Consider the following 14,781-nt stretch of genomic DNA (forward strand, 5'->3'; position numbering starts at 1 on the left):
GACCTAACCCGCGACCTTGATATATGGGGATGACATTCTAACCAACTGAGCTACCTTGCCAGGGCCAGCATAGGCCAGTTTTGCCGGGTTTTGTACTGTATACTAAGGAAACCACACTGCCTGTCCTATTTTGTGTTTTGTGTCTTTTACTCAACATTAAGTTTGCAGGCTGCATTCCCATCATGGCAAGTAGCTGTAGTTCATTCGTCTCATTGTCCTATTGTATCTTTTTTTTATTTTATTTTATTGATTTTTTACAGAGAGGAAGAGAGAGGGATAGAGAGTTAGAAACATCGATGAGAGAGAAACATCGATCAGCTGCCTCCTGCACACCTCCTACTGGGGATGTGCCTGCAACCAAGATACATGCCCTTGACCGGAATCAAACCTGGGACCTTTCAGTCCGCAAGCCGGCGCTCTATCCACTGAGCCAAACCGGTCAGGGCTGTCCTATTGTATCAATATTCATTGGACCACTGATGGACATTAGTATTTTTTCCAGATTCTGGCTTTTATGAATCTCGCCGATATGCATGTATATGCACGTTCTAGCACACACTAATCACACACACCAGGTGGGGCAACAGTCGGTTTACAGTTGTGAGTCCGGGACACAGTTTATTCTTGTGTTATTTTCCAAACGTATTATTTTTTCCTTAGGAGCAACTGTAAACCGACTCTTGCCCCACCCTGTATTGGTGCTCAGAGGTATGCATTTCTGTTGGGGGTATGGCCCGGCACGGAACTGCTGGGTGACAGAGTCAGTCAGCATCCAGGTCCGCCCAGGTGGGGCTGACAGATTCCCAGAGTCACTGTACCCACTTACCTCCACTAACTACTGGGAATTCCACTCCCGTTCCACACGCCTTCCTTACACCGAGCTATTACCCGACGGGGCCCAAAAGGCAATTGGGGTTTGGGTTTGTGACTCCAACGCCTTCCACAGCTTCTTTGAACTCCTAACCCTTCTCTCCTTTTCTGAAAAGCATGGAGAATGAATGGCTGTTCGCCAGGGTACCTGCTTTTCCCCTCTTTGTAATTCTTGGTTGGGAATCCTTAATTCAATATTCACTTATTCCTCCAGCCTGAGACCTGGAGGTTGGGCATGAGGTAGCCAGATATGGAGGGGGTGGGAGTAAGGGGGAAGGATTTAGAGAACATTCCAGGCTGAGGTGAGGCAAGGTCACATTTAAGTTTTCTGGAGGCCAAAGGGAGAAAGAAGAGGAGAAGTTGTCAGCACTGCCTACTGGGGATTTCAGAAAGGATGGGGGGGGGGGGGGTGCGGGTGTCTCAAGTCCAGACCCGGAGGGTCCTAGAGCGCACAGACGGCTTCCCAGAGGAAATACGGCCCCCGCCCCCTCCGTGCCCCGGAGGGCCCCGGAGAAGTGCTGGGAGGACTCAAAGAAGTTGATCTTGATTGGAGGGTGGGTGAAAGGGATGAGGCTGGGGGAGGGGAATGAGGTGTGTGTCCTACTGTCATGTAAATAGCTCCTGCAGGCAGGGCGGCTCCGGGGCCGATTTAAACCTCCCGCACCTGGGGCGGTCCCAGTGCTCAGCGCGCCTTCGAGCCCGGCCACTTCCCAGCGACCAGATCCTCCGACTTGCCTCACACGCAGCATGGCCCCCAAACGCCCGTCCTCGCTCCCACCTCAGACGAAGAAACCGAAACTGGCTGCAGCCCCCAAGCCGGAGAAGAAGCCGACCCCTCCGGACGTGCCGAAGGGAGGTAGGTCCCTGCACTACGCTTAGTGGGGATGGAAGGGGTTTGCAAAGTGATTTTTGACTTCTGAGTGATTTTTTTATTCCCCCTGCCTGGTCTCTTTCGGTAGTTTTGAGATGTGATCCCAGATTCCCCTTGGAGGGGTTTTTTTAAGCAGAGGGTTGAGGGGGTTAGGTTTCTGGGAAGGAAAAAACCGAAGGGGGAAGCCGGGGAGACCGGGAGCACGTGCGAGCTCGTCCCTGCCCCCACGCTAGCACCTACTCCCAGCTCGTCTCCCAGCCCCCAGGCGTCTGGGACCCCCTGTCTTGGTATCTACCACCGCCTGCCAACCTGAGCCTGGGGGAGACCCGTGTGACCCTTTCCTTTCTTCCACCCTCCGCAGCCGTGGGATCCCTAAGTCCCGGTGTCCCCACCTCCAAAACCTCGCCTATCCCTCCACCTCGCTTTCCTGCTCTGCCGCCGCCTGCCCACAATTCTGGTTTCCTTCTCCTCCTCCCTTCCAGCCGCGCAAAGCCAATCACGTGACCCCCAGGCTTAAAACCCTTCCTCTTCCTTGCCTTCCCATTGCCCCGAGGTATAGACTGAGATTTCCTGGGCCCTGCCCCTCGGGTCCCACCCCCCAGCCCCCCCCACCCCGGACCTCTCCAGGTTCTTGCCCCCCTCCAGCACCGTTTACCTCTGTTCACCTCTTGGGGCTCTGTTCCCTCACCTGGGACCCTGACACCCACTTGTTCTCTGCATGATCACTTACCTCTCCTTACCTGTGCGAGTCTCCTTGTCCAGCTCTCTGCCGAAAAGTCACTTCTTACACGCACACATTCTCCGTTGAGCTGCGGCTGCTGGGCTAGGAGTTCCCCTTTGCCCTGGCAGCTCCTGGGGTCACCCCAGCGTAGCCCTTACATCAGTACTTTGTAATTGGGGTTTCATGTCTTCCCCCTCCCCCCCATGAACCCTTAACTTGGAGGTGTGGCTGCTGCGTTTTGCAGACACACACAGCTTGGAGCCCCGCACAAAGTGGATTGTTCTGGTGATTAGGCCTCCCTGCTAGAGCCGGGATGTGGTGGGGCCTTCATGGGGGATGGGTTTGGATAGGTGGAAGGCAGGATGGCATTGTCCTAGGAAAATGTGACCGCAGGCTCAGTGGGGAAGGGGCGAGGGGTCTGTGAATCTTCCTAATTTGCAGACTTGGCTGAGGTGGAAGGAGCAAGAGTCCACACCCACGTGTTCCTAGGGATGTGCTGGGGGGCATGACAAGCTTGACTTTCCCTGGGCGAGGTCCCGTAGGATGCAAAGACCTCGCACCCAGCTGATGGCCCAGTGTGGCAAAGCTGAAGGCCCGGGTTTGAAACCTGGCTGTGGCCTTGTTGGGCAAGTGACATAACGTGTTTCTTTTCTCTTGTGTAAAATGGGCTCAACATTTACCCATTTCTTCGGCTTGTTGTGAGGTGGCTTAAATAGAAGTAAACCACTTAGGACCCTGATGGGCACATAAACTGGGCTCTTGATGGGTAAACTCCTTCCCCCACTCTTGTGAGCAGCAAAGTGTAGACAAGGGTTCCTGGTCTCCTTCCGCTTAGCTTCTGGGAGAATTCACAGGACCACGAGGTGTGCACCACAGTCCTGCGGTTCATCCAAACCCAGATGACAGCTCATGCCATTCCCTGGGCCCTGATCTGCCAGGCACTGTGCTGCGAAGCACTTCTCTACCCATCAGCCCTCACAACAGCAGCAGCGGTGGGTAGTAACCCCATTTTGGAGAACAGAAAAAGGAGGCTCAGAAACGGGTGTGTGTGTGTTGGAGGCCATCCTAGCTAAGATTTCCTCTTCATCCTGGGACACTGCTGCACTGTTGGGAACACCAACATCTCTGTTCCAATACTTAAGCCATGGGCTTCTCCTTCAAAGAACCTGGGAAGGAGAGGAGAGAGAGGAATTCTGAGTGAGGCCAAGGCGCGTGCTGGAGCTGGGAAGAGACCACAGTGAATAATGGCGCAGTGGATCAATGATCTCTTGGTGTGTCCAATGCCACTCCCTTCTTTACTGAAACTTTTGCCCTTTTGCTTTCTCTTCCACTTGATCTTGCATTCATTTAAAAACATATGTTTCCCCTTTTTATTGAATTTTGGGTGACCCTGGTTAACAAAATTATACGGTTCAGCTTTGCAAGGATCTGGAGTGCGGTGATGAGAAAGGTCAGGAGGAGGAGCAGGGAGCTCCTAAGGGCTGGGGTTGTTGAAGGCTCCGTGGAGCCTCTGCAGATGCCTGGGAAACAGGTAGATCAGCCACTGCGGGGATGCTGTGGGTCACTGGCACCTACCTTTGACCATGCTTTGTGTAGCTGCAACCCTCAGCACAGTGTTTTTCAGAATGTTTCATCCCATTTGTAGGTCATGAAATTATTTTAGTGGAGCGTATCCTAAAGAAAAGAAAATAGAAGATTAAGGGTCACATCACACTTAGTAAGGGTAAAGCATTGTTCTGTGTGCATTTGTGCACCGGGTTCTAGATGTCACATGTGCCTGGACTGCAGGTCATGCCCCAAATGGAAAGACTCTGCTGTCATAGAGCAGGCGCTTGCTGTCCACTAGCCTGAACTAGAATCTTGGCTCTGCCGCGTGCATAAAAAAATTGAGTTTATGTGTGCAATAAGGATATTGATACCGACCTTGTGTGTCATGAGGATTGAATGAGAAAATGTACGTGCGTATCACAAGCCCGTGGTCCATGCTCCATGCTCCATGCTTCAGCAATGCGCTAGAGCCTGGTATTTCTTTCCAACTCAGTAACATCACAATGGTGGCAGGAAATTGGCCATAGTGAGAGTATGTATACACCACCCAAATCAGCAAATCAGGGGTTTTGGTGGTGTTGTTTTTTCTTCTCCTCTGGGATCTGGTTGTCGAACATTTAATAATACTTCTTCCTTTACACCTGTGCAATTGGGATAGAAATGGATTGTGTTGGACTCCATTGAGATTCAGGTTTGGAGGGGAAGGATTAGATGAATTTCTGGGTTTTTGGGGAAGTCCCCAGAAGATATTTGTATTCTGTACCCATGGACTGGATGCCAATTACTTAACATTTATTGATCACTCACCACGGACTAAAGAAAGACACTGTGCTTGCTGGAAGGCAAATGATCAATCTCAAATTCTGATTACAAATGCCCAGGGAAGCTTTTTAAGGTCCATGTCTAGGGGCCCTGGAGGAAGGAGTAGAGCGAGGTGCATTTGCATTACCTAGAAAGCATTATTTTAACAGGAATGCCTTGGCCCTACTTAATGGTTCAAGACCTGGCCTCCAAAGCAGGCTTTTGTTGGCCCTATCATCTCGGACAGGGCGAAATGAATTTAACACCTTTCTACCCCATTGGTCAATTGTGTGGCCTTAATGAAGTGCACACTCCACTTGGCCAGGATGGGCCCTAGGTAGGGTTTCTTGCAATCATCAGGCACAGAGTTGGACCAAAAAGGATCCACTTCACTGCCTTCAGAGGACTTCCACTTCACTTCGGCCCTGTTTAAATGGTACCATTGACCCACGTCCCATTTGTCAGCCTTCTTTGCATTTTATCACTTTATAACAAACAGGTTGAGGAGGGAAGTGACTTGCCCAAGGGCACACAGCCTGCTGGCCAGAGCTTGCACTAAAAGCCAGGAAAAGGCCCTGTGAGTGAACTGGACAGCTTGGGGCTTTGCAAAGCCCTAGTGAGTAAGAACAGCAGTTTCCCCATCTGGAAGATAGGATGGAGGTGCTGCCTCCTCTCCCCCACGGAGGGATGCCCTAGCATTGTCCCAGGGCGCAGAACCTGGGGTGGATGTATTTCTGGGTCCCAATGCTACTACGAGGCCTGCACTTTTGGGGGGCTGCGAACTCCCCTCCGCGCTGCGGAGAAGGGAATCCGCTTCACCACCACGTGATGCGCTCATCCCGGGGGCCTGCGCGCGGCGCGGCAAGGCCCCGCCTCTGACCGCTGCGCGCCGTAGCGCGCAAATGTCCCGGGTCGGGCTGGAGAAGGGGAAAGCGGGGGAGGGGAGCACGGCGCGGGGGGCCGGCCCCGTACGTCGCCGCGTTCCTTCCTCCCGCCTCTTCGTCAGGCCCTGTGTCTCCTCGCCGAGGCTCCGCCCCCTCGTCCCGGCGCCCCAGCCAATGGCTGGGCGGCGCGAGCCACTCCGGCTGGGGGTGGGGCTTGCGCGCGGGCCTGGCGCGCCTGCGCTTTGCCGCCCGCCCCTCGCCGAGAGGAGGAGGTGGAGGAGGAGGCGACTCGGGGAGAACGAGCAGCGAGCTGGATCGCGGAGCGTGAGTGAAGGAGCCCAGCCGCTTGCCCGCCCGCCGCCGCCTCCCCTCCGTAAGCAGTAGCCCGGGCCGGGGCCCGGCACGCTGCCCCAGCCTCTCCCTCGTCGTCAGGCCGCGAGGGCAGCGCGCGCAAGGCAGGGGGAGGGAGAACGAGCGGCGCGGGAGGAGGCGGCCGGACCGAGCGAGCGCCCGCGCGCGTGTGGCGTGAGGGGAAGCCGCTGCCCGCCCCTTTCGCCTTCCCTTCTCTCCCCCTCCCCGCTCCCCCCCCAACCGCGGAGCAGCACCATGTCGGCGCCGGCGGCCAAAGTCAGTAAAAAGGAGCTCAACTCCAACCACGACGGGGCCGACGAGACCTCAGGTGAGGAGCAGGCGAGGCGGGGGCCGGCCCGCGCCGCCATCTTCGCCGCCCGCCCGGCCCGCAGGCCGCCGGTGGGGCCCGGGGGGCGCTGGGCGGACGGGCCGGCGCGCGCCTCGGCGCCCTTTTTTGTGCGCGCGGGGCCGGGGCCGGGGTGGCGCCGCGGCGGCGGCGGACGGCGCTGCGAGGCGGGGGCGCTGCGGCCTGTTCGGCGCGGGCGGAGGAGACCCCCCCCTTCCTCTCCCCCCTCCCTCGCTCTCCTCCCCCTCCCTCCCTCCCGAGAAGCCTCTCTTTATTGTGCTCCGCCATGATGCCTCGCTCCCATCAGCCGCCACCGCCGCCACATGGTGCGGCCGGACGCGGCCCCGCGCCCGGGCCTCCGCGCGGCTCCCTCTTTGCGGCCGGCCCGCCGGCGGCGGCCCCGTACCCCCACCCGGAGGCCAGCCCCCGCGCGACCCCCTGCCTCGAGCCGGGTCGGGTTGGGGGCGCGGGGAAACACGCGGCCAGCCGCCCACTGGGCCCCGGCCGCCTCGGAGGATGCTCCTGTCGCCCCGGGCACTCCCCACGTGGGGTGGCCACCCAGTCGCGGCCGCGCGCTGAGCAATCTGGCGCGGCGGGCAGGGTGTTGGAGGGTTTTTACAATGGCTCTTAGAAAGTCTCTGCCTCCTCCGTGAAGGGTTTCTCGGCAGGGGGCTGCAAAACCAGGGATGGTTACCGGAAATGAACCGCGCGCGTTCAGGACCCTTCACGCCCACTTAGTTTATAGGTTTTGCAGTCTTTGCCGGACAAAAGGGCACCTTTTCCATGGCACACCTCCTTTTCTTCTTCCTTCCGTGGCTCATAGTTTTCTGACTTCATGCTTGACTCCCTGTAAGTGTTGGGCCATCTTGAGATCAGCCCGCCTGAAATTGGGTTGGAGGGGTGAGAAAGGTCAGATACGAATCTTGGGGTTCATATTCTAAAGAGGAAAAGTCGAGTGTTTACAATGGTCCATGTCTAGGGGACCCTTCCCTGCCTTTGTAAGGTTGTCTGTTTCAGTTGTAGGTACTGAGCGATATTTTCAGCTTTCTATAGAGTGATTCTACCATTGGATGCGTGGTGTCCTGATTTTTGTTAATGTCATGGGTTGCTTTCCACAGTTTACTTAGCAGCTGGTATTAGTATATTGCAGGTATATAACGTCATAAATAATAAACACTTAAGAATTCCTGAATAAGGTTTATTCCTTGTCTTTCTTAATAGAAACTTTAACAATTAGTCTCTTTTTGTAATGTAACTCCTAAAAAGTGCTACAAGCATTTTGAATATCTAACAGATAGCAAGATTTGTGAATTGTCTTTGAATTTGTCAGCTACCTGCATGAACACGTGGAGGGCATGCCTTGCAGGCAGTTTTGTGTGTGTGTATTTTGGTTGTTTTTTTTTTTTAACAAACAGCTTTATTGATATAACTCACAGTGTTCACATCAGAAAAGCTAGATAAATGCTTCTTCTAATTAGTATTGAGTTTTATGCATCTTTTTCTTGCAGAAAAAGAACAGCAAGAAGCGATTGAACATATTGATGAAGTACAAAATGAAATAGACAGGTAAGGTTTTTCTTAATTTCTAGACGTTTTCTGAAATACATCTTACGGTATGGTGATCTTTGAAACTGGTCAGATCTCTATCCCCTGGCTAAGTGGAGATGGTTATGATAGTGGAAACATGAAGTCAGTGTTATTTTTCTGTGAAATATTGTAGGCCACAAAAAACTTTCGATGAAAGTACATTGACTTTGTAAAGATCGGATCTCCTTTCAAAGGCTACAAGTTGTCTGAATTGCAGTGCATGGACTTCTGACAGTTTAGCATTATGGCATCAGTGTTGCTCTGACTTGGTTAGCAGTCATCCCCCTTACCCCCCCTTGATTTGCCTGAGGGACACAGAATTGAAGTTAGCCTGGTAGTAAGTGAAGTAAATGTACATTGTCACCAAAATGCTGGGTTTGGGCACCTAGTTAAACAACTGCCTATTATTGAGTGCCTAACCCAGATCAAATTGCCAACTTAGTTTTGACTTTATTTTAATATGGGTACAAAAATCTAGATGATTCAGTTTATTATAAATGTGTACTTTGCCCTTTCTAAAGCTAACAAGAGTATATATTCTGTAGTCTTAGCAATTTTTGTATTTGTCATATACCATCATTGTCAACATGTATTTTCGTTTGCTTCAGACTTAATGAACAAGCCAGTGAGGAGATTTTGAAAGTAGAACAGAAATACAACAAACTCCGCCAACCATTTTTTCAAAAGAGGTCAGAATTGATCGCCAAAATCCCAAATTTTTGGGTAACAACATTTGTCAACCATCCACAAGGTAGGTTATCAGCAGAGCATTACTAAAGAGTGTAGAATGCCCACTTGTTAAGGAGTAGAGGAACCTTGGTTTGAGGACTTGGTCCAATATGTTGGTTACACGATGTTGGTTACACGTAGAAGTTGAAAACACTGAGAGGGGAGGGTTATAATTAATGTTTGTTTTTTTTAAAATATATTTCTTTATTGATTTCAGAGGAAGGGATAGGGATAGAGAGATAGAAACATCAGTGATGAGAATCATTGATCGGCTGCCTCCTTGCACGCCCCCCATTGGGGATCGAGCCCACAACCCGGGCATGTGCCCTTGGCTGGAATAGAACCTGGGACCCTTTAGTCCGCAGGCTGACACTCTATCCACTGAGCCAAACCGGCTAGGGCATTATAATGTTTTCTGTCTATTTAGAAGAGTCTGTATTCTAACTCAGGATTTGCCTTTAATTACTTGATAAAATGATGGTGCTAGCTCTGACACACTGAGCCATTTGGTTTTCAGTTAATGGATTTATGAAACCAAGATGCTCACTAAGTTAGGAAAAATTTTAAAGTGCATTAACAAGCACTTGAGTTACTTAGTGTTTGTTTAATACTCATTTGGCTTATAATTTGCTGGTCTAGTGTCTGCACTGCTTGGGGAAGAGGATGAAGAGGCGCTGCATTATTTGACAAGAGTTGAAGTGACAGAATTTGAAGATATTAAATCAGGTTACAGAATAGATTTTGTGAGTATCAGTAACTCTTGTTTGCCACTATGGATATTAACTTGGGCTTTGTTTAGAAGAGCTGATTGTATTGATTTCTAATCCTCTATTACAGTATTTTGATGAAAATCCTTACTTCGAAAATAAAGTTCTCTCCAAAGAGTTTCATCTGAATGAGAGTGGTGATCCATCTTCAAAGTCCACTGAAATCAAATGGAAATCTGGAAAGGTATTTTGAGAAATTGTTTGGAAAATATATTGTATATTTTGGTTTAGTTGAATCATTTAACAATATTTCGTGCTTTGGTAATGTGTTATGCAAATCCTTAAAATACAAGAAAAATTCCAATCTTGCCGGGGTGGTTCAGTTTGTTGAACATTGGCCTGTGCACCGAAAGGTTGCCAGTTGGATTCTCCGTCAGGGTGTATACCTGGGTTGCAGGTTCAACACCCCCAGCAGGCATGTCTGGGAGGTAACCGGTCACTGTTTCTCACACGGATAGAGATGCACTCTTTCTCTCCCCTTCTCTCCTCTTCTCTCTTTCAGCATGTCCTAGGATGAGGATTAAAAAACAAACTACAGTGTGTTAAAGTCAAATACAATAGTCTGGAGCTTTCATAACTTGTGCAGTGCAAATTTTTATTGAAATGGACTAGTTTTCGTTTGTTTCTTAATTTATGATCGAGCTCTTCCATGGCATGCCACTTCCCAAAATCCATTTATTTCCATATTTAATTAGTAAATATCTTTTAAATGACACTATGTTGGACTGTTAAAGTGGAACTAATTTTATGAAAAAGCCAAAAATTAGATGATGGTACCTTTTCAGGAAAACCTTGTCATACAGATTTGACAAAGTCTTTCTAGATCTAGAATTCTAGGACCTTTTCTCTTTATATTTTGTAATTTCTCATATACAAGAATGATAGTTTGATAATATATTGATGTAAATTTTTTGTTCTCCTGTGGGTTAAAATCTTGCTGTTTGAATTATGGGGAACTTGGTTTTTGTAGAGAGCCTGCATCAAAAGTTCTTCCATCTTTATTTAGGATTTGACGAAACGTTCAAGTCAAACACAGAATAAAGCCAGCAGGAAGAGACAGCATGAGGAACCAGAAAGCTTCTTTACCTGGTTTACTGACCATTCTGATGCAGGTGCAGATGAGTTAGGAGAAGTCATCAAAGATGACATTTGGCCAAATCCTTTACAGTACTACTTGGTGAGTTGAGTGGTCTATTATTCAAGGTTGCACTTGTCTTATTTGTTTGAAAATGAGTTCTTAACATAACTCCTGGTTTTTTAAGGTTCCTGACATGGATGATGAAGAAGGGGAAGGAGAAGAAGATGATGATGATGATGAAGAAGAGGAAGGGTTGGAAGATATTGATGAAGAAGGGGATGAGGATGAAGGTGAAGAAGATGAAGATGATGATGAGGGGGAAGAAGGAGAGGTAAGTCCAGAAAGATAATCTTTAAACCATGTTATTTTAGAGGTTATATATGTTGTAAAATGGAACTGACTCAACTAATTATGGGAGGATTTGTAGAAGAGATAAGCTATTTTGTTGTACAAGATAGGAAGGAATTTTGATGAGATTGTATCAGTGATTTTTAACTAGTTCTGCTTTTGTGGTTAGTTTTTTATGACTACACAATCCTGTCCTTCCCTAACCAGTACTTTAATAAAGTGGTATGGATAGTGCAGTGGTCGTATTTGGAGAAATCTCCCAAATAACAAATGTACATGTTTTAGATTCACTATAAAATTCTTAGACTGTGTTTGGTTTGGATTATTTGGTCTGAAAGATGTCTAGTGATTTGGTTAGTGCTGAAAAATTAATTTATCTGGAATAAAATCACTGGGTCATTCAGCTAAGATTTGAGCATAGGTTGTGATATATAGGTCCACAAAATTGGATTCTTCATAGTGTGTCATGTTCTGTGGAGTTCATCATGGTTCCTATGAATGTTGGGAAATGACTTTAGAATTAACCCTAAAGATTAATTGCCTGCTTTTTTTCCTTACAGGAAGATGAAGGAGAAGATGACTAATGAACACTGATGGATTCCAACCTTTTTTAATTTTCTCCAGTCCCTGGGAGCAAGTTGCAGTCTTTTTTTTCCTTTTTCTTTTTTTCCCCCCCTCTTGTGCTCAGTCGCCCTGTTTTTGAGGTCTCTTTTTCTCTCCTTTACACCATGGTTCTCACCTTCTTTGGGGGGGATGTACCTTGAGCAGAATACAGTGGGAAAAGAATCTTTGCCCCTTTCTGTTCCAAATTCATTTTTATCCCTTCCTGTCTCAAGAAAAACTTAATGGAATCAACACCACCGTGCTCTGTGGGAAAAAAGAAAAACCACCTGCTCCCTTGCTCTGCTGGGAGCTGGAGGTTGCTAGGCCCCTGTGTAGTAGTGCATAGAATTCTAGCTTTTTTCCTCCTTTCTCTGTATATTGGGCTCAGAGATTACACTGTGTCTCTATGTGAATATGGACAGTTAGCATTTACCAACATGTATCTGTCTACTTTCTCTTGTTTAAAAAAAGAAAAAAAAAACTTTAAAAAAAGGGGGGGTTATAGAAGGTGAGCAAAGGGTGGGTTTGAGATGTTTGGGTGGGTTAAGTGGGCATTTTGACAACATGGCTTCTCCTTTGGCATGTTTAATTGTGATGTTTAACGGACATCCTTGCAGTCTAAGATGACACTTTTAAAATAAAATTCTCTCCTAATGATGACTTGAGCCCTGCCACTCGATGGGAGAATCAGCAGAACCTGTAGGATCTTATTTGGAATTGACATTTCTCTATTGTAATTTTGTTCCTGTTTATTTTTAAATTTTCTTTTTGTTTCACTGGAAAGAAAAGATGATGCTCAGTTTTAAACATTAAAAGTGTACAAGTTGCTTTGTTACAATAAAACTAAATGTGTACACAAAGGATTTGATGCTTTTCTCTCAGAACAGATTTCAAGTTTGACTTGTATAACATATTGTCAAACTTTGTCAACTAAACTCCGTATTTTTTGATACGCACTTTGCAGGATGATCTCAGGGCTATGTGGACTGAGTAAAGGGGTTTGAATCAGTATGTTAATGTCTCCATAGCTGGAAAACATCATGAGTACAGTTTGCTGTCAGTGTCTAAAAATTCCAAATCATTTGGAATTCCAGATTGCTCAAACTTAGTTCTGAGTATGTTGTACCTTTAATTTTGTATATCAAATTGGCATTTTAAAAATGGGTCTATATATACCTGGATATAATAACAGTGCCTGCCACCACCACCAGACAGACCTGGTGCTCTAATGCCGAGTTACACACAGGGCTATTGCTGGCATGTCTTCATTGGCACTATAAAGGTGGCCCAGAAGACAGGCTTGCAGAGTAAGAAGTCCGTATTGGTGGTTAAGAAACTCAGGTTAGGAGTACTTTTGTCTCTTTAGTACCAGCTATTTAGTAGCTTACGTTCTCAAATGAGACCAGTCTGTGTGAATCTGGGTGAGATGATGGACTCTGCTCTGCTAGATGCCATTGTGCATAGAACATTTTGAGAAGCTACCTAATGCCTAAGCTTTTTAATGCTGTAAAATATAGTAGCTGAAATTAAATGCCAGTTAATTTTTTCAGAGACGAATTAATGAACAGCCTGGTCAAATTCAAAGCTATTTGATGTATAAAACTTTATAAGTGGAACTATTCCATCAATAGGCGAAGTGTAATAAAACCTATCTAGATGGATAGTATGTAATTTCTGCACAGGTCTCTGTTTAGTGAATACATCACTGTATACTGGTCAGGAATCTTGCTCCAATAAAGGAACATAAAGATTTTTTGACTGGGGTCATTCTCCTTGTTTTGTAGAGAAATGTTTCTTGCATTTGGATTTAGATAAGCAAGTTTTTGCCTTATTTGTGTTCATAGTGACAGGAAGTGGGGAAAATGTTAAATAGTTAAGCAGTAAGTATAGCACAGGTAACAGCTACATAAAAAGGTATGTATAGGACACATGGGCAAAGGACTGTTAATTTGGAATATAGCAAGTTCCTGGCGGGTGGAGTCACTTTAATGAATATAATACACATCACGGAAGCCTGTGGTTTTTTATAAAGTTACACCTTACCAAACTGGTTTTTATGTACTGGTGAGATTGTGGTATGGATAGGTTATAGGTCACATGAAATTGCATTTTATAGTATTTTATGAATTAAATAAAAGAGTCACTAAAGGTCACTTCTATCCTATTGAGATTCCCCTATGCCCGCAAATCTTGCAGCGTGTTAGGCTGTGAGAAAAAGTGGCATTAGGCTATTGGAATGGCTGCAGAGTAGCTAGCGTGTTTTGTGCCTAATTGCAAAGGGAGTTCTTGGGTTGGCCCTTACGTAAGTATATGTTGGAAAGTGCTAGATGAATGGCTCAAAGCTGCTTTGGTAAAAGGACATTTCAAAAGAGCAAATAGCTGTTTAGTTTCTCCCCAAATTGCTATGCTCAGTTTAGGAGGGGAACTTAACTAATGAATTGGGGCATAGAAGATAGTAGCTCATAATGTGTCTTTACATTAATTTGAAAACCTTGAGTATTCTATTTTAGAATAGCCCTCTAGTTGAGGTTAACATTGGTTTCTCCAATGATGCCCTGGTTTCTAAAAGGTTATTGCCTGACCTTCGTAAACAGGCCTCACTATCTCACTCAACTCTGGCTCTAAAATGTAGAGTTTAATTGGTCCACAGAGTACCTGGATGTCATGTTGAGCTGACAAATTTGCTTTACCTGGGTTAGCTGTTTGGCTGTAAGAGGTATGACCTTTTGGGCATTTAGAGAATTCCTGGACAATTGTGTTTCTGAATTAATCTGGCAGTCTCATCCTGCTTTACGGCACAAGTGGCTTCATGGTTTCTCTTGGTCCAAGAAACATTTGATTTTTCTGTCTTCCTTGTTACATTGTTCTATGATTATTTTTGGCTATCACAAGAATGGAATGGTGTTGTAAAGGGTGAAGGAAGACTCAGGATTTCCTGAAGACTGAGACAGGATCTTCAGGAGTAGTCCACAATTGTTTAAAGAGGACATCTTGCCTAGCCGGTGTTGCTCCTCGACCAGTGAACCAGGAGGTCCTGTTTAGATTCCCAGTTTTGGGCTCGATCCCCGGTGATGGGTGTGCAGGAGGCAATCAATCCATGATTCTTTCCTCATTGATGTTTCTCCCTCTTCCTCTCAGAAATCAATAAAAATACTTTTTTTTTTTTTTTAAAAAAGGAGCACATCCTTTAAAAACAAAGAGGTCATCTTATTTTGAAAAGTCTATCCTGCATCCCAGCAGTGGCCATTTCCTTTTGAATATCTGCCTGTGCTTATTG

At 47.0% G+C, this 14,781-nt stretch overlaps 1 protein-coding gene across 2 annotated transcripts; it reads left to right on the forward strand.

The window, feature by feature from the left end:
* The first annotated feature begins 1,602 nt into the window (after positions 1-1,602).
* Positions 1,603-13,259, forward strand: SET (SET nuclear proto-oncogene). Of its 2 annotated transcripts, none has more exons than XM_080669876.1 (8): positions 1,603-1,726; positions 7,901-7,958; positions 8,588-8,730; positions 9,348-9,451; positions 9,546-9,659; positions 10,482-10,652; positions 10,738-10,884; positions 11,462-13,259. In XM_080669876.1, exons 1-8 carry the CDS (start codon positions 1,618-1,620, stop codon positions 11,483-11,485), a joined length of 870 nt encoding a protein of 289 aa, XP_080526002.1. In that variant the 5' UTR covers positions 1,603-1,617; the 3' UTR covers positions 11,486-13,259. The 2 variants fall into 2 exon arrangements, with proteins under 2 accessions (XP_080526002.1, XP_080526001.1); XM_080669875.1 differs by lacking the exon at positions 1,603-1,726 and adding an exon at positions 5,899-6,374.
* The last annotated feature ends 1,522 nt before the right edge of the window (positions 13,260-14,781 follow it).

This window comes from Plecotus auritus (genome assembly GCF_963455305.1).
Source record: "Plecotus auritus genome assembly, chromosome: 5".
NCBI classification, from domain to species: Eukaryota; Metazoa; Chordata; class Mammalia; order Chiroptera; family Vespertilionidae; genus Plecotus; species Plecotus auritus.

Bases quoted from the DNA above. Each gene is read 5' to 3' on its own strand.
- SET (XM_080669876.1), top strand. From the start codon at position 1,618: ATGGCCCCCAAACGCCCGTCCTCGCTCCCACCTCAGACGAAGAAACCG. The intron at 9,452-9,545 runs GTGAGTATCAGT...CCTCTATTACAG, and splicing joins CAGGTTACAGAATAGATTTT to TATTTTGATGAAAATCCTTA. The intron at 9,660-10,481 runs GTATTTTGAGAA...ATCTTTATTTAG, and splicing joins TCAAATGGAAATCTGGAAAG to GATTTGACGAAACGTTCAAG.